This window comes from Cuculus canorus, chromosome Z (genome assembly GCF_017976375.1).
Source record: "Cuculus canorus isolate bCucCan1 chromosome Z, bCucCan1.pri, whole genome shotgun sequence".
NCBI classification, from domain to species: domain Eukaryota; kingdom Metazoa; phylum Chordata; class Aves; order Cuculiformes; family Cuculidae; genus Cuculus; species Cuculus canorus.
This window is the reverse complement of record NC_071441.1, coordinates 66,222,343-66,240,911: the sequence shown is the minus strand read 5'-3', so window position 1 is coordinate 66,240,911 and position 18,569 is coordinate 66,222,343. Positions and strand designations below refer to the sequence as shown.

Sequence of the window (18,569 nt, the reverse complement as noted above, 5' to 3'; positions counted from 1 at the left end):
CACTCGCCAGTCACCTGTAGGCCCATCCACTACAACCCTTTGAGCCTGAGTTCTTCACACAGCGCACTGTGTACCTGCTCATCTCATAGCTGTCTCAAAGGAGGCTGTGGAGAGACAGTATCAAAAACCTTATAAAAAATTAATAAAAAACTACATCCACCTCCCACCCTTCATCCACTAGGTGTGTGACCTTATCATAGAAGGATATCACATTAGTTAAATCACTTTGTGAACCCATGTTGAATTTGCTGGACGATCGCATTGTTGTTTGAATGCCTTTCAATGATAGTCAGTTTAATCGTCTCCATAATTTTTCCAGAGACTGAGGTTAGACTAACAGATCTGTAATTCCCTGGGACTTCTCTTACACTGTTTTTATAATTTGGAATAACACTGCCTGGTTTTCAGTCATCAGGGACCTCCCTGGGTTGAAAAACTTTTGGTAGATGATCAAGAAGGGTCCTGTCACAACATCTGCTAGCTCCTTCAGTACTCTGGGATGAATCCCATCAGGCCTCATGGACTTGTGAACATCCAGTTGATACAACTGGTCCCTTACAATTTCAGTGCCCAGCTCTGCATAGCTTTGCAGAATCCATAAATCCAGGCATACCGTATGTAGGCAATCTAATGTTAGCTATTCCAAGTTACTCATTTTTTTTGCACAATAAGTAACTAATTTGAACGTATGATACACATTTCAAATAGTTGTAACAAAGCGAGAAGCTTCATTTCCTCAACAGCGGTTGAGAAAGCTGCTCATACTCTCCAGTTCTTATAAGTTGAAAATAACTTACCTCACTCCAGTTACCTACTATCCAGTAGGCGTCACCAGGCAAACTGTTGTTTGTTCGTAGGTGGCTGATTTCTGTGACGTTCGTTAAAACACCCTCAGATGTTGCACTTCGGTTCCTGACAGAGTGCTTGAGAACTGATGATTGCGTGTTGGTGGTTATGGTGTCAGGTAGCTTAATTTCTCTTCCGTTGTCAGTCTGATCTCTTGGTACATGACCAAACGCTGTGGGCATTACCATAGTCAATGCTTGCGGGGTAGTTACTTCTACAGCAGGTACATCAACTTGCAGACTGATACGGTTTGCTGTTGTGGGAAATGCCAACATTTGTGCTGCTCTGCTAACAGGAAGGAGTGTAGAAGGGTCTAGGTGATGAGATGCTGCGTGGGGCTGAGAAGTCACTTTCTCATTTTGAAGGACAGCAGAGCCAGTAGCTAGGGTTGTGCTCCTGGCTCTGACTTCAGGATTGTGTTCTGTGCTGTAGAGAAGATCCATTGGTTTTTCACTGCCTTCAACCGACCCATCAATGTCATCAGATTCTTCAGTTAAGTAATCATAGCTGGAAGTTATTTCTGGACTTCTGGTAAAAAAGGAGACAGTAGTGTCCTCACTTCTTCGCACTTCACTCTCTACAGTAGAAAACAGCTCACTTCTAGAAATATTTTCAGCACGCCTTATAATTTCAGTACTTAAGCTATCAAGAAAAGGCCATGAAGTAGCATTTTGGTGTGAATTGTTTTCAGTAGAAGCAACAGGGTACTTGTATACATCACTTAATCCAGAAAAATTATTTTGGATTGTTTTGTTGAGTGTTCCTTCTTTTTCCGACCCATTACTCAAAACAGAGGATGTAGGCAAACAAGGAGTTACACTTTCAGGCTCAGGTATTTTTGTTGTTGTATGGGACTTTGGGCTCGGTACAGGTATTCTGTGAGGAGGATTCCATTTGGGATTAGCAGTTGTTTTTCTGATTATGATCTTCCCTCTTCTAGGTGCCAGTGGGGGTATCAGAAATCTTCCAGCAGAAGGACATTGCTGGAGACCACACAGTGCCTTAGAATTTGGTCTTTTGGAAATATCACATGGCTCATCTTTATTTTTGGCACAAGTGACATTACGTGTCCGTATTCCACCCCCACAAGTAACTGTGCACTGCAAAGGAAACAGAATTAATGTATCTCCCCTCTTCATTCTGCTGCATGTATCAACAAAAATAAATATCAAATGGCATCTATTTACAATAAAGAAACTTCACTATAAATAATCAATAGCAAAGCTTTCCCTGAGGAACAAACTCTTCATTCTGCTGACGTTCTGCTATCATGGAGCTCTTCACAAATTTTTAGAACAGTAGACGTCATCTGTCAAGTGTCTCCTAAATTACAGACTACTGAAAATAATTAACCTATCTGGCTTCTATTCAGATGGAAGGACTATGGTCTGCAAAGAGTACTGGAAACTAAAGACCCAGTTTTTCTGTTATGTTTTTCATCCTCAGCCCACAGGCACAGTCAGGCCTTCAGCAGCTATCTCTCCACTGAGGATTTTCTGAAATCTCAATGCACTTCTCTCATTTGAGGTACTAAGGCTGGATAACTGGTTGGGTATGGATAGAGATGTTACATACAACCTAGTGGAAGAAGTCTTCCTAGCATGCAAGGGAGCCTGACCAGCTAATTCAGCTGGCTTAAACCAGGCGCTCAACATGAAGTGATGAATAACTCTATAGCCAGCACTTTAAAAGCCCTGGAATATCTAACTCTTTTTAGCATTAGTATAGGTCATGAGGCAGCAGAAACACCAGTGACCTTGTGCATATAAGGGAAAATACAATCAGATCTGCAGCAGCAGGAGCAGGAAGGAGAGCAGAGTAACCTCAGAGTAAGTTAGTTCATTAGCTGTTTGTCCTTCTTACCTTTCAGCTGCATAGCACACTTAAATCCCTCAGAGCTATGCAAGTTTACATCAGCTACAATTTGACCGCTAAAGTTATTCAGTAAAGGATTTTGCTTATTGAGGAAATAGCAACTACTAACACTGTGTTCTTGCTTACACAGAAATACAACATACTTATTTTGTCAGACTTTGCCACTTTGGATGATTTAAGTTAGTATTTGTGGGAGTTAAAAGGAACTTTCAACATCATTAACTTTTGGGGGTAATGGATGTCTCCCAGAAATAGCTTTGAAAATCTCTGCTTTAGACTGCATCTGTGTACTAAAAAGAGACTTCAGAATGGCTACAACACTCTATCCTCATTATCTGCCTAATTAAGTACATTCCATTTATAAGATACAGAAAGATTTTCTAATAGGCAGATAAATTCAGCGCAGAAGGAAGTTTTACCTGCATAAAATCTATCCCTTACATTCATCAATAAAGAGCATCATGTAGTTACAAGTCTCAAGACAATCCTGTCACTTGTGCAGGAGAAATAGTCTGTCCTATGCTCCCTCCCCAATTTCTGCAGGTGTAGAAATATATTTTTGTCAGTAACTTATAAATATAACCCAACGACACACATGCACTGGCTGTACTCCATAAAAGCACATCACTTCTATATAACAGTACTGCTAGCCATGTAATCTCAGGCACTTAAAACATGGTGGCTACTCAATTCATGAAATAATCAACATTCAGTGATGATAGCTTGGGAGCAGCATAAACTGAATTAATACTGTCACAAAATTCTATTAGTTTATTATCCGAAACTGCCCTCAAACACAGTACTGAGTTTATTTAAAAAACATTTAGAAGAAATGAAAGGAGTTTTCAAAAGGAAAGAAAATAGCGTACCATAGAACAGAAAATTTTCAGTAGGAAGGGACCTACAATGATTGTGTAGTCCAACTGCCCAACCACCACAGGCTGAACAAAAGTTAAAGCATGTTGTTAACGGCATTTCCCAAATGCTTCTGAAACACTGAAAGGCTTGGGGCATCGACTACCTCTCCAGGAAGCCAGTGCCGGTGTTCGACCACCCTCTCAGTAAAAAAAACACTTCCTGATCCCCAGCCTAGACCTCCCATGGCACAGCTGTGAATCATTCCACCACTCCTGTCACTGAATACTAGGGAGAAAGCTCAGCACCTCCCTCTCCACTTTTGCTCCTCAGGAAGCTGTAGAGAGCAGCAAGGCTGTCTCTCAGCATCTTTCTCTCCAAACCAGACAAACATAATTTCCTCAGTCACTCCTCACAGGACATTTCTCCCACCACCTTTGTTGCTGTCCTCGCTGTGTTTGATACACCCCAGGATGGGGTTTGCTCTTTTGGCTGCCAGGGCAAAGCCGATGCTTGTTGAGCTGCTGCTGACCAGCAGCCCCAGATCCCTTTCTGCAGAGCCGCTCTCTAGCCACTCCTCTCTAGATCTCTGCTTGTGCTACTTCATCTCAGGTGCAGAACACAACATTTGTTCTTGTTAAAGTTAATCCCTTTAATCATTGCCCAATGTTCTATTCCATATAGGTCCCTCTGCAAGGCCTCTTGTCCCTCAGGAGAGTATATTTAAACAAATTTAGCATACTATAGTCATCATTTTGACAACCTCACATTCTGCAGTTCATCAGCTGCCAGTGAAGTAACCGAACAATATTTACGTCACTCTTGAACGATACACAGGTGTTCTTGTTAGGGCTTCAGATTAATACTGGAAGTAAAAACCTTACATGCTACGGCAAAACCAGCACAGTTATGAATGCAAGAGATACAAACGTAAGGAATGTAAAAGTACTTCTTTGTAGGCCTAAAGACATAAGACAGAGCATAGTCCTATCTGGTCTGCAGCAGTAATGAGTACTACACAGATTTTTAGCACACAAGCATGCTCTGTTCAACAGTCCCAAAAGCACAGCAAGTTAAATCTGCAGAAACAGTTAACACGCAACACTTGCTGAGGTCTTTAGCAAGCAGGGCAGCTTTTTTTTGCCTTCTACAGAAAGAATTCGTGAAGACATGTTAAGAAAAAAAATTTTTTAAAGAAGGCAAAAAAGCAGGTTGCTGGTCCTCTCTGCTAACTATAATAGGTCATCTAGAAAATACATTCAATATCACAGTTGACATGAAATTTACCTCAGTCCAGTTGCTCACTGTCCAGTCAGATGGGCACAAGACATCTCTGTTGCATGACAGATGAGTCTTTGGTTTAAGCAGGTGCTGGCATTCTGTGACAGCCAGCGCCTGCTCATCAGATCCCACTGTCTGGATGCAAAGAACAGTTCGCTTCTTCAAGCCTGTTGGGCCACATGTGGTTGAACATTTCTGCCATTCTCCTGCCCACCATCTGAAAGCCAGGAGGATAAGAAATATCAGAAAACAATCCATCACAAGCACATTAAGGAAAAGGTCAGAGACTACAAGAAAAACAACCAGTAATTTAAATACTAGAAGCATACAGAAATATGCTCTTCATCTTAAGTCCAGACCACTCAAGCTTTCCCATCTGCCCTGGGATCTGGCACCAGCCTATCACCAAAAGATGCTGATTCCCAGAAAGCAGTAGGCACTAAGTACTATGTTTCTACAATGTGTAGGAATCCACTGAGTAGGTCGTCTTTCAAATCCAATTTTGAGGAACTGTAGCAAGTTAAGTAATCTGTTTACCTTATCCTGTCTATCTGTTTATTGCTACCTCAGTACAGAAAGAGTTAATGAGATATTAATGAGAATCACTAGCAAGTCTGTAATGACAGCACAGAGGTAGAGAAGATCCCCTTACACATCTATGCAGCCAGTACTGCATGAGTGCTCGAACTGGCTTCATGTCACCTCCAGAAAGGGAAGTAACAAGGCACACAGCCTCCAAAATCAGGCTTGTCAGAGATATGCTGCATGCATCCATGTGGGATCAGTGTCCTGCAGTGCTGTACCTCCAGGCCTAGTCTCCGGGTCTGCACTAGGCTGAACTTTTCTGTACTTTGTCCCTTCATGAAATAAAACCAAGCGTCTTCTGCATATCTCTCCTCATTAAAGATGGTCTTCCGTAGCATGCTATGCAATGTTCCACCCAACAAAAAACAAATGTTTCCCCTAGTGCAGTGCTTCCCAAAACACCTTACCAATAAGAGCCATCTCCTTTATATTTGGTTTATCTTAGTCTTTCTCCAGCTTCGTCCACCTATTTCTTCTTACGCTGACCCACAGTGGATCAAATACCTGCATTCATCCCTTCCATCATAGGAAAGGAAGGCAAAAACTTCTGTGTTTCTACTGTTTGAGAAGCATTGGCATCAACTGTGACATTTGCCTAACGATTTACCTTTATATTTTCTTAAAAAAAAAAAAAGTTTTTCCTTCCAGCTTAGAGTACCCTAGACAAGAACATAGCTCCAAGATGACGCATAAAGCATCTGGCCAGGCTGTTAACTTTAAGCCACAAAAACTCATAGACAATCTTACTTGTTCCTGAGGTCACGACAAAGACCTATGCTGAAAACAAAAGATCAGTATATTTAGAAAACAAAAAAATCGGAAAAAATTGGTTTTGGCTTATGAGCAACACCATTCTATTGCCCTTTTTTCCTTTTAAAGTTGATGAAATTAGAACAAAATAATCCCATTTTTGACAAATATATCAAAGTTCAATGCCCCGTTTTTAACAGGCTTTGTTCCTTGCTTTGTTGCCCATCTTCTGCCTTCTTCAGTTTGCTGACAATCCCTCTTGCCTTTCCTCTGTTGTTTCCATCTTCCTTCTCTGTTTCCTAATTAATTTATTCAGTTGCAAATGAGCTCTCACTGATGTGGAAAGCACTGATACCTTTTCCTAATCATTGAAACTATAAAGACTCAGAGCAACCAAGCTACATATACAGCTCATTTGTACAACCATCTGGTCTTCTCTGGGGTACCTACACCTAACTTCCTACTTTTTAGCTATGAATACATTCCACACTTTCTTTTAAATTACCCTAGAAATCCCCTAGGGTACAGTGTTTTGCTACAGGCTTTCTCTGAGCTGTTTCTTGCTCTTCCAGGCTTCTGCAAACAACAAAGAAAAACTAACAAGTGGTTAAAGAGAAAAAGCGAGCGTGCCTCAATAGAACACAGCAATAAAAAAGGGGAAAAATATATTATCTCAACATGAATCAAGCCATTTCAGGGTTGTTTTTATCTCTTGTATTTTCTTTCCAACTTTACCACTCTTAGTATCTTCTAAATTGCTGACACTTTGGCACAAATGCAACTTGAAGTATGTGTAATTCACAATTAATTTTAATGGCATCAGATTATATATTTCAAGCTACAGACAAGTTAAGCTGACACTCCCAACATCACAATTTTCAAATGGCTTTGAGGGACCAGCAGCTTGCATGATCCCCCGTATGACTATAATAATAGAATGAAGAAAGCTACACTTCACTGAAAGGAAAAAATAAGAAGGGACATGATAAAAAGATACCAAGTAATAAGTGTTATGAAGAAGGTATAATAATTAGAACTACAGAAGTGGGCATTTCCATCCATCCGCCCTTACAAAAAGGACATAGGAGTACCAAAAAATACTGAAGAACATAATCAAAAGGCTTAAAAAACCTCTCTGCAAGTTCGTTTATGGAACACACAGTAATACATGATTGAGCTGAGCCAGGGATAGGATTTTTACAATAAATAAGAATTTATATGGTTTTCAGGCACACTCCTCTGTTTAGACTGAACAAAAAACTTCAATACAGATGAGAGAGCAATCTCTGCCATTCCCAGCAGAGAATGCTCAGCAACTTGCACGGGAAAATTCTTAGGGCAGCTCACTCCTTATCTGTCCATTACTGAGTTTCTGCCACCTGGCTCTGAAACACTTGGGAGCTCTCACCATGGCTGGCCACAGACGGCACACTAATCTGGTATCAGAACCAACGTTTTCCTTTGAATAAGGCTGCTATCTAGCATCACCAGAGCCCTCACAGTATCTGTTACCTGGGTGGACAGTCCTTCTCATAGCATTTCTTTTGTCGTCCATTGGGCTGTGTTGCTGGGTCACAGAAGGAGTTTTTGATGGCTCTGCTTCCCTTCTGCATGCAGTGGGCAATCTGGCGCCGCACTCCTGTGAGAGAAAGACACCAAGGAAATCATTGTAACAGTAATCCACGTAGACTGGGATGAGCTGTAGAAATATTCTAGCATGGGGAGTACACACTGGTCATACCCCACATCCCAAAACACAGCAACAGCTGTGAAAGTCAGTTTTGCAGAATGTTTGGGCTAAGTCTGGTATGAGCACCCCTTAATCAGCCTGAAACTTGGCTCTTTTGGTTCAGATAGCTCAAGTAACACATTTGAAAGCACTTTCATTAATCTCAATTCAGTTGTGAGCCTCAGAAAGTGCTCCTGCAGGCCCTGAAGTGTGTTTAAAAGACTATGAACAGTTCTTGGATTACTCAAAACTAAGAGGCAACTCAGCAGCGTCAGGCTATTCACAGCAAAGGTATTTTTGTTGATCTTTTCTTTGTATTCCTGGGAAGGCTGTTTAAACCAAATACAAACTGGATTGTATCAGAAAAAACATAACCCTGTGACTCTTACAGCTGAATTCCACTTTCAAGAAGTTTTGGTACAAACCTTGACCAAAAATGATGATGCTGTAATGCAAGGGAGAAAATCTGATTTCTAAATAACTAATACACAGCACTCATCAGAAAAGGCAAAGTACGGTAATGACAAGAGACACAGAGACATCACATACATGCAATCTGGATCATTTCCTAACAGTTCCACTTACAAGAACTCCCACACGCTTAACAGAAAGAAACATGAACCAAATACTGCATTACCCTATTGCAAATTTAAAGAAAGTCAGTTTCCAGAGGCCTGCCTTCCACAGTTTTGCAATCATTTCAGGTAGGTCCTGTGCTGCAAAGCCAGGTAAAAAAAATTTATTGTAATACTACAGTTTGAAAGGTTGTAGGTAGACTGATATAAAGGCACGAAAATAGTGGCATTAGGCCCAAACAGATCCCAAGGAAAACTGAAGAAACCTTGTTTATTAACTCTTGTTAAATTAACTGTGCTATTAATTCACAGCAATTAATATGCATCTGGTAGTTCACTGTATCTCTGTGACTTTTATCCTCTCCTGGGAATCAAAGTAACAGCACTGTTACTATGGTGTCAGGGATAAGTGTTAAGCTATTTTGGCTGTTTTATCCTTTGTTTAGGTATCCACCTTTTCCTTGCCTCAAATTCCCTAGTAACTAGCATGGGAAACTGTCTGGAAGATAAGAACAGTAATCCACAGATAAAATTACTTGTGAAATATGAAAACATTCCTCTATACAACATATACTTATGTTCCTCTGTACAGCAATGACCCCATATATGACAACTGAAATCTGTTTCCTAAAATTCCGTGTTAGCATTATGGCTATCTTGCTTTAAGTAATTTCATAGCATTCAAATGCTTTTCCTCTATGAAATTTAACTATCTACTTATAAAAATAAATACAGAAAAAACAGAACACCAACTGTAATACTAGGAAATCCAAACAGAGGTAACTTTTGGTGGGAGAACTGCGCATAGACTGCATGTGTGAAGGGCAAGTTGTAGTCACATCTCACTGAAAGTGCCTTCCACAACATTAGGAAATTAAAAAATTCCTCTGTATATTTGGGTCATTCCATACAAACAGATGGAAACCTGTTACGTCATTTTTACAAAACCTTAAGACATTCAGCCTGTGACGCTGCAAGGAAATGCTATAGCTTTAGAGTACTTTCAGACTTTTGAATGAGATACATAAGGCAATTACTGACAGCAGCACAGTATTTGATGACTGAGTCTCCTCCAGTCACACATAAAGACTGATTTGCCAGGACCAGGACCAGTTTCACCTAGATGGGAGGATTAAGGGGACTGCAGCCCTGTGCCCCAATAACACCCTTTGCTGAGACATTCAAGCTCCAGGGTACATGATATGGAAGTAGCTGCATGACTCTTCATTGTAGCTGGATATTGCTCTCTTCTGCTTCTTTGGGCTTCAAGCAGCAGAAAGCTTTTTGGTTCCACGCAGGACTCCCAGTGAACAGTCTTCTGTTTTAAGCTATGAAAAATGTAACTCGAATAGATAGCAACTTTCCTGCTAGTTGTAAACAAAGTAGTTCAAAGATATATGGTTTTGCCCCTTTCAAAATCATGATATACTGCTGTCACAAATGCAAGTAAAACAACCCTTTTGCTTTGATAAATTTTTACTGTCATTTCAGCTGCTATCATTTACTTCAAAACCACTATAAAACTGCAAAAGTTTTGTTTAAAGGCTGTACATTCTCATAAAACATTTGCCAATCGCTGCATCACTAAACTAATTTACTCACACAGACAAATTTTATTATGGAAGTTATGTGAACTCTTATTGTAGTTTCAAAATCCAGAAAGTTTCAAGAAGGATGCATATATTTAAAGATACCATAAATGCAGAGTTTTTTCATCATGACTTTGCATAGTTCAGTTCCTAAGTCAGAAGGAATCCTGTACGCATACATACACACATATATGTAGCCATAAATATAATGACATAATGAAACACAGTGTTTTTCAGCTTGAGTAAGCTGAACTAGAAAACATTGAAAGAGCAGAAAACTAGTCCTCTCACACTGACCATGCCCTATCAAAAAATTACACAGTTACCTTACTTAAATGTGTAATAGCCTATTTAAGTCACTGATTAAGAATTCTAAATATACTTAAAAATTCAGTAAAACTGGAAACTTAACCACTATTTCTTTAAGGCTCTGAGAGGGTAGCTCTTCTCCTTCCCTCATCACTTTTACTTCTCTCTGACCTCAGTGCTAAATAGTCCCCACTGACTCGGCATACACAAAAATGCTGTCTGTATTCATCAGGATGTTGTCTCTGTATTCATAACCACAATGCAAAGATTTTGCATTTTCCTATGGAGTGGGAACATCCCCTTCCTTTCTGCTCACCTCAGCACTCATTGCACCATAGGCCTTTCCACACTCATGTTTCTTTACACAGAATTGTACCATCTCAGCTCTGTGGAAAAAACCCAACCCTACAAATATTTATGGGGAAAAAAAAAAGATAGAAACTAAAAATGACCAAAGAATTGTCTTGATTTCAAGAAATCTGCTCAGAGATTGCTTCTGCTTCTCTGTCCCACTTCATCCCTAATGCAGGACTTTTCAGATGGGAATTTGACCCACTCAGCTCCTGACTTCTCAGTTAGTTTGCAAGGGTGTGGAAGGTTTTTTGAAACAGAGGTTAGAAATTTGTTGGCTGCATAGAGGTCAGTTTGGGCAAAATTAAGGCTGAGAACAATAGAAATGAGGGACGAGAAGCAAACATACAAAATGTGTATGCAAAAGAGCATATTTGATAGTAAAACTATTTTGAATACGTAATTGTTACAGTCGTGCATCAAAACAGATACTCCACCAGGAGTTCACTTTAGTATTTGAATGAACAAATTACATTCAATGTGTAGATGAGTTGCATACAAGATACAAGAGCCAACCTTTACATTCTTCATGTTATAAAACTTGGACTCATAATAGGGCAGGAAATTACAATGACCTGTGTTTTCTAAAAGCCAGTTTAACTTTACATTTCAGTTTCAGGAACACATGGAGGTAATTTTGCAATGTGCTCCTAATAGCAGCTGTGAAGGATTTATAGAGCACATAACAATTAACCCCCAAACAAATCCTACAGTTAAGTCCTTTTGCAAAGCTTTGAAAATTTGCCAATTACTGATGTTATCTATGGAGAAGTAAGTTGTTGAGGTTGCCTAATATTCTCTCTTAGTTGCAGCTGTGCTGCACTTTACTTCTTGTTAATGTTCAGTGCCACTCAAACCTCATGCTAAGAAACAAGATTAAAGACTAGGCAAGGATGAAGGATTTATACTTTTAATTTCTAATTGACCATTATTTAGAGTAAGAATAATGGGTAGTTTGTCTTAAAAAAAATGCAGTGAGATGTTTAAATTACTCTTCCTATACTTAAGGGCTTTATATGCTGTCTCGATAGTAGGCTCTGGAGGGAGAGGCTCTTGGCCAGAGGGTGCAGCAATTTGCAGGACACTGTCCAGTGTGCTCGCATTCTGACTGCAGAGCAATTCCTTTCTGCATGGCAAATGGCAGGCTGAGTCAAACTGCCTGGTAGCGAGGACAGAGGAAGGCTTATTATTTTTACTACAATTTATCCAGTTCAGCATTTCTTTGAAGTAAAATCGATCACAAAGTAATTACATAACTATTTTCTGCACTGCAAATGGGTATCAGGTACTGGACTGTGTTACCCTTTTCCCTGCATGCAGTATTAGGCATCTTTGATACTGAAAGCGTTGATTTTTAAGACAATACTTTCCCCTGTTAAACAGTGTTATTGTAGACAGGCCAGAACCACTCTTTCAGACTATAAAAGACAGTGGCACATGTGAAACTAAACAGAATGTATGTGCAGATAAAATCAATCTCATCATTTAATGCCAGAATGAAGTTCTGTGGAAGTCAGAGAAAGTCGTTGCTTAATCCAGTAACATTGAGAACATGCAGTTCTGCCTTTACTTGGCCTCCTGGTCCTGAATTGAACTCAAGGGGATCAAACCAGAACAATATGTAACCAAGTAAGACTTTCTGGTGCTTGGTCAGCAATTACTACTGTGCCCATTCCCTGTTCAATCATAGAACCACAGAATCATGTAGGTTAGAAAAGACCTTTAAGCTCATCGGGTCCTAGCACTGCCAAGTTCACCATTAAACCATGTTCCTAAGCACCACATCTATCGTCTTTTAAATACCTTTAGGGATGCTGACTCAATCAATTCCTTAGGCAGCCCGTTCCAAAGCCTGACCACCCTTTTGGTGATAATTTTTTCCACATATCCAGTCTAAACCTTCCCTGGCACAACTTGAGTCCATTTCCTCTTGTCTTGTTACTTGGGAGAACAGACCAACACCCACCTCACTACAGCCTTGTTTCAGGTAGTTGTAAAGAGTACCTTCCCCACGCTGAACAGCACCAGTTCCCTCATTCACTCTTCATAAGACTCACTCTAGTCTTATAAAGTGCTCTAGACTCTAACCAGCTTCGTTGTCCTTTAGACATATAACGTAGCAAGGCTTTTTGAGTTTTCAAATTTCAATAATGATGGAGAGCTGATGTTTTCCAAATAAACCTTCTCTGCCACTACACTACAGCTACTATGCAGCAGATCTTCAGGTTTCTTTGCTGATGAGTTCGGGCTCTGCTCATCTGGGCACAAAACTGCTGTATTACTGCACCAGCGTGGTGCTTAGGAGGGCCAGCTAACTCAGCCTCAGTGCCAGGCTAATGTGACAACGGCCCGTCTGGTCCACATTCACTGAGTATGGCAGCTCAGAGCATAGCCAGACTAAGCATGAGGTATCTGTGGAGAACTGCAGACAGACTGCAGTATCAGAGCTCCACTAGTTCAAATCAGGCACTGAAGCTCTGTGCCAGGATTTATATTTATTTCTGGACGGGGAGTAAGTGACAATACCCTGACTGATTCATGTATTTCCTATATTAGCAGATTACACCCGCCTTCAGACCTGTACAGTCACTTTTATTAATGTATGTATCTAGCAGGAAAGAGAGGAAAGGGTCTGTTCATTCCTCTTCTCCTGCCCATGACAGAATGCAGAGAACTGGGAAGGTTTACGAGCTCTTTTTGAACTGCAATGCTCCTCTTGGTCCCCTTGCAAGTCTACAATCTTGCCTGAAACATATAATATCTGCTTATGCAAAGAAAAAGCCAAGGAGCTCAAGAAGTATTTATTAAAAGCCCAAAGACAGTAAACAGGGGAAGCCACTTATTAAATAAAAACTGAAAAAAACCTGCATAACCTGCAGTACTCTAATTAAGTAATCCATGTGGCAATTAGAAATCAAAGCTAAGCCACACAGTTCTATAGCCAGAAGGTAGTACACAGGTTTTTAATTTGCTTAGTGAGAAACAGTTCTGGGAAGAGTGTATCTGATGTGAAAAAAAACCCAAAACATAATAAAAAATCTAATAACACCTTTCCCTCCCTCCTTTTGTATCATGTCAAATGTTACATTAAACACTATGCACAACTAGGTAACAGAATTAAAACATGCAGAATGCAATTACACAAAACACTTATTTTGGGTACTTGTTTAAAGAAAATGGTTTTATTTTCTGTTAACCAGAAAGCATGTGGTGTTATGTGTTAAGAGACTCTTCTTAATAAAAACCCCACAACCCAATCCACACAGATATTTGCACAAACATATACATATTGGTTGATGCATAAACATCTCTCTCTTTATATATAAAAACCTATTTTGTTATAATATAGCAGAGTTATTGGGGTGGGATAACTTAAACTACTCTAAAAATCTTCTTTTAATCTTCTCAAGTTAAGGCCATACAACATCCTTTGTTCAAACTACTGAAAATGCATTACTTTAGTGTCTTCTCTGACGCAAAAGATCTAAAAATCATTACTCCAGTAATCATCACTGCTTCTAGATCCCCAGATGGATTTGTTATAACGTTTGTCTTTTTCTTTCCTTCTGAATAGCTGTTAAAGAAAGCAATAATTATCAACTCCCCTCCACTATTAGAAAGAGAAAAGGCTTATTTCATGTTTTGTCCAGTGGTTGTAACACTGATCTTCTACTGTTCTGTACAGTCTTCACACAGAGCAGCAAAGAAAAAGGTTCCTATCAGACCTCCCTGACTCTTGCTCTGTCCAGTCAAACTCGGGAACTAAGTCAGATGGAAAGTCTCTTCACTCCAAGAGCAGACTTCCTGTCACAAAGAATGTTTTTCTTGTCTTTTAAAAATTATTCCCACAAAGAATGGTTTAGAAACCTTTACTTTCATAAAGAAGCTTTTAGTCCTTTTATGAGTATCACTGGTTTACTGCTAGCATTAACTTCATCTTATTTAAGTACTTTCTTTAAAGTTTTCCTGCTAGCAATTTCTGTGTGTTACCAAAGGCAAACTTCTAGACCTCTTGGTAGATCCTGCTTCATGGTTGTCATTCTGTCTGGTTTAACATGCTGCAGAGAACTACAACATAACTGCAGCTGCTCCCAAGGCATTGTACTGAGAGTGGCAAAGACACGTACATTCTCAAGACTGATTTAAATAAAGTAATGCATAAAAGCATTATTTCTTATCAAGGCAGGATAGAAATGTAGAATATTTTTTGTACTTAGTATACTGGAAAGACTCAGAAGGGAAACAGGTGTAGGTCACAAATTAGTATTGCTGGGAAGCAGAGTTACTGCGAACAATATTGACAACAAATTACGAGTAAAAGAAAATTAGTTTTTCATTTCAATTCACAGATGCTGAGAATTTCAAGTGTTACAAAACCCTATTTGCCCTAAAAGATTTAATAGCATTTTATTTTAAAGCCAAAATACATTACTATAACCATGTGGACTGCTTTCCCATCAAATGTAGATTAAAGAACCTTACCTCTTTAAGAACACTCTCCGGATAACTTAAAGTAAATATGAGATTTGCCAATGATGAAACCAAACAGTAATAGGAAAAGGAAGTGATAAAATTACCTCTTCCACAAGTAACGCTGCAGGCTGTCCAGTCTCCATACCGCCAGAAATACTCTGGCTCTCCAATCTCATTCTCATGACTTTCTTCTTTACGTACAGTATATTCATACTTGATTCCAGGGTTAGTTTCTTGAAAAAGTAGCTGGGGAAAAAAGTGTGGTTTATTTAAACACTTATGATGTTAATAATCTACTGTCTCAAAGCTTTCAAAGCATGAAAACAGAAGAATCAGCAACGTTTAAAGCAGCCTTTAAACTTAAATAGCAGCCTATTTTGGAGCCTATTTTGGAGCCTATTACCAGTTCAGAGAAAGAGACCAGCAAAATTTCCATAGATGCACTGACAGTAATGCACATGTGTATCACTCAAAGACACAGTTGTTTGCCACACACTTTTGCAAGCACAGGTGGGAGTAAATGGGTCAGCGCAACTGGTATCCTGTTGACTTTAAGAAAAGATAATGGAAAGTCTATCCAAGGCACTGTCAAATGTGCTGCCATTATAAATAATAATTACCCTAACCATATGAAATAGCTGTTACAAAACAACCAGTAGGTCAGACAATTACAGAGTTTATTCAGATATTGCTCTAATACTATTTTTCAGTGTTTCCGGATTAAGAAGGAAAACTCCAATTATAAAGAGCTACTCAAGAATTCTACTGCTTGGCTGATGAGAGGGAGAAAAGAAAAACATCATCAAGGGATAAAAGACTTCATCAATGAACTTCTTCCCTTGACCTTGTTTCTGACAGTGAAGGTCGAGTATCCCTCAGATGTGCCTTCTCACAAGACATTGAAAGTGTGAAAGTGGTTTCCATCACACTCTTAATATTTCTTTTAATCACCCGGTGGATACACAAGCAAATAAGCCAGAAAAGATACATTCAAAGAACAAATGGGCAACTTCAAACTATTTCTGTATACTTAACAAAAGCTGATTAAATTAGAATCTAAAAGCAATACAAAAGAAACAAGGGAGCAACGTCAGTGGATGCTAAATAGAAACATTTCACTTACCATAAGCTACTAATCCATCTATCGAACGCTGTATTTTCTTGTGCAGTGTAAGCTGTCAATGCTGTCAGCCTTCCCTAGCTCTCAATGTTCACAGCTTGACAACAGTTTCCTCTTTTGTGATAAATAGCTACTTTTTATCTGGATCTAGTTCATATTGCAGCCACAAGTTGGTCTAAGTTGGCACAAGAGACAGGGCACTTTAGACAAAGGACTGCCCAACTATAGCTGGAAGGATCCCTATCCTAGTGGCAGCACTACATTACACCATCTTTACATCACTATTGGATTATAGACACTGGAAATCTATTTTCAGGCAGGATTAACAACCCCCTTAAAAGCAGCTCAAATGACTTTTGCAAGATAGTAAGCTAATAAAGTGGTTTATACACAAATATAATTATTTTGCCTGCCTCAGCTTCAGAGCCTCTATACATTCTGCTGCCATCTGAATCCAGCAAATTCTGTTACTGACCTCCTACTTACCTGAATCCATATTGATTCATTGGTGGGTCCTGGAGCAGTCAGATTTTCTAGATCCCCTGTTCTGTCATACTGAAATATTGTTCCTGCCACTTTGTATTCACCATTCCATTGGATGATAAAGCCTCCATTCAGGTAATATTTTTCTGGGTCTTTACTTCGCAAAGCAAGGAAATTTCCTGCTTCTGCAACTTCCATGACTTTGATTCCTCTTGCACCTTTTGGAATTAGCCCTATATCAACATACCCTAAGAGATAAGAAAGTGTTCAAGGAAGTGAACAACAAAAATGTCATTGCATTTTACTTACGCATAAGGTTACTAAAATACCAGTTTTGCTTGAAAATAGGTAGGAATGCGCTATTAAAGAGCTTGTAATTCAGGTAGTTAATAGTGTGACTTTCCAACCCAGGTTTTCCAGACTCGGCTGGGGAAAAGGAATATGTGTTGAAGCACTGAGAAGGGATATGGAGGTGAATTATTTTCTGAGCTGCATCAGGTGAAATCTACTCCACAGACGAGCATCAACATCTCCATGACCATACCCAAGGGCTCTGGTGTACTGCAATGTGAGCACTCTGGAGAAACACCAGGGATTCCCAGCAAGTTAACAACCTGTTGTGGAAAAAGTCTTTTCAAAGTGAAAGGAAGGCTTTCATCTGTCACTCATGTAAAGACATGTACATAATTCCATACACCTTCTCTAAAGTCATTTAACTTTAGGGCTGTTTCACAGAAATAACGTTCCTACAAAAAAACTTGAAAGAAGCTTACCACCTTTGATCACTCCCTCAAATGAGTGAGATAAACCATGCTGGGCATACTAAGTGATCTTCCATATCAATGCTCTCTACCTACCAGAAGTACTTATATACCATACAACAAGATACCATTTTAAGTAAGTGCTCTGAAGTCTTTAATACCTGAATTTTCTTTGCAGCTCTCTTGTGGGGTCCTAAGTATTGGTTCTAACATCTTGCATTGCTTATGGTACAAAAAAGGACCCGTCTACTTCAGACCTGCCCAAACTAAATGACAGATGTTTTTTGTGTGAGTAACATTCAGCATGGAGAGTTTTCTGGTTTTCACTTTTTGCAAATTCTCTGAGACTGACTGTGGAAATTCAAACTTTTCATAACTGAAAGGAGTAACAAAATCTGGAAGATTACTGCACAACTTCTCTTATAGGAAACCAGCAGTCTAGGGGTATTATTAGTAAGCAAGGTCTAGTGATTCTCTTAAGTGTTCCATTCATTCATGGTAGAGGAGAAGTGCTATGAACACAGTGTGTGATCGTGTAACTAAAGACTTGATTAGAAGGCATACTCACAAGTAGGACAAATTAACTCAGCATGGAAAATCTTAATTCTGTCATGTCCTGAGAGCTTGGCTTTGTAACCTTGGTGTCCTTTTCCAGTAGGTTTTTTTTCAGATGTAATTAGAATAACATTTGTTCAAAACACAAAGTATAAAAACAATGAATCATACTTTTATTTCTGTTGTAAAATAAAAATCTGTACCCTCTCAAGTTTTTGCATAATTATTTGTATCACCTGCTGTTGCTCATAAACCTGATTTAAAATGTACCACAACTGCCTGGTGATAGACGTTAGCATTTAGTTTGCCTATCACATTCTCTTCCTGCTGACCCTCCCTTTTTTTAATAGCTAAATTACCTCTTGATTTCCCAGAACCTCACACTAATTCCCAATGAATGTTATCTGCTGTTGAAAGCAAAGCTAATCAGCA

General features: G+C 39.3%; 1 protein-coding gene across 1 annotated transcript in view; it reads right to left on the bottom strand.

Moving 5' to 3' along the window:
- Nucleotides 1–18,569, bottom strand: part of ADAMTS12 (ADAM metallopeptidase with thrombospondin type 1 motif 12) — a 157,346-nt gene that overhangs the window by 12,611 nt on the left and 126,166 nt on the right. Inside the window, exons 15-19 of the mRNA XM_054054706.1 lie at nt 16,825–17,069; nt 15,323–15,464; nt 7,705–7,831; nt 4,864–5,074; nt 798–1,946 (exon numbers count right to left, since the gene is read on the bottom strand). Of these exons, the coding sequence (XP_053910681.1) occupies nt 798–1,946; nt 4,864–5,074; nt 7,705–7,831; nt 15,323–15,464; nt 16,825–17,069 (1,874 nt within the window). The remainder of the gene's footprint in view (nt 1–797; nt 1,947–4,863; nt 5,075–7,704; nt 7,832–15,322; nt 15,465–16,824; nt 17,070–18,569) is intronic.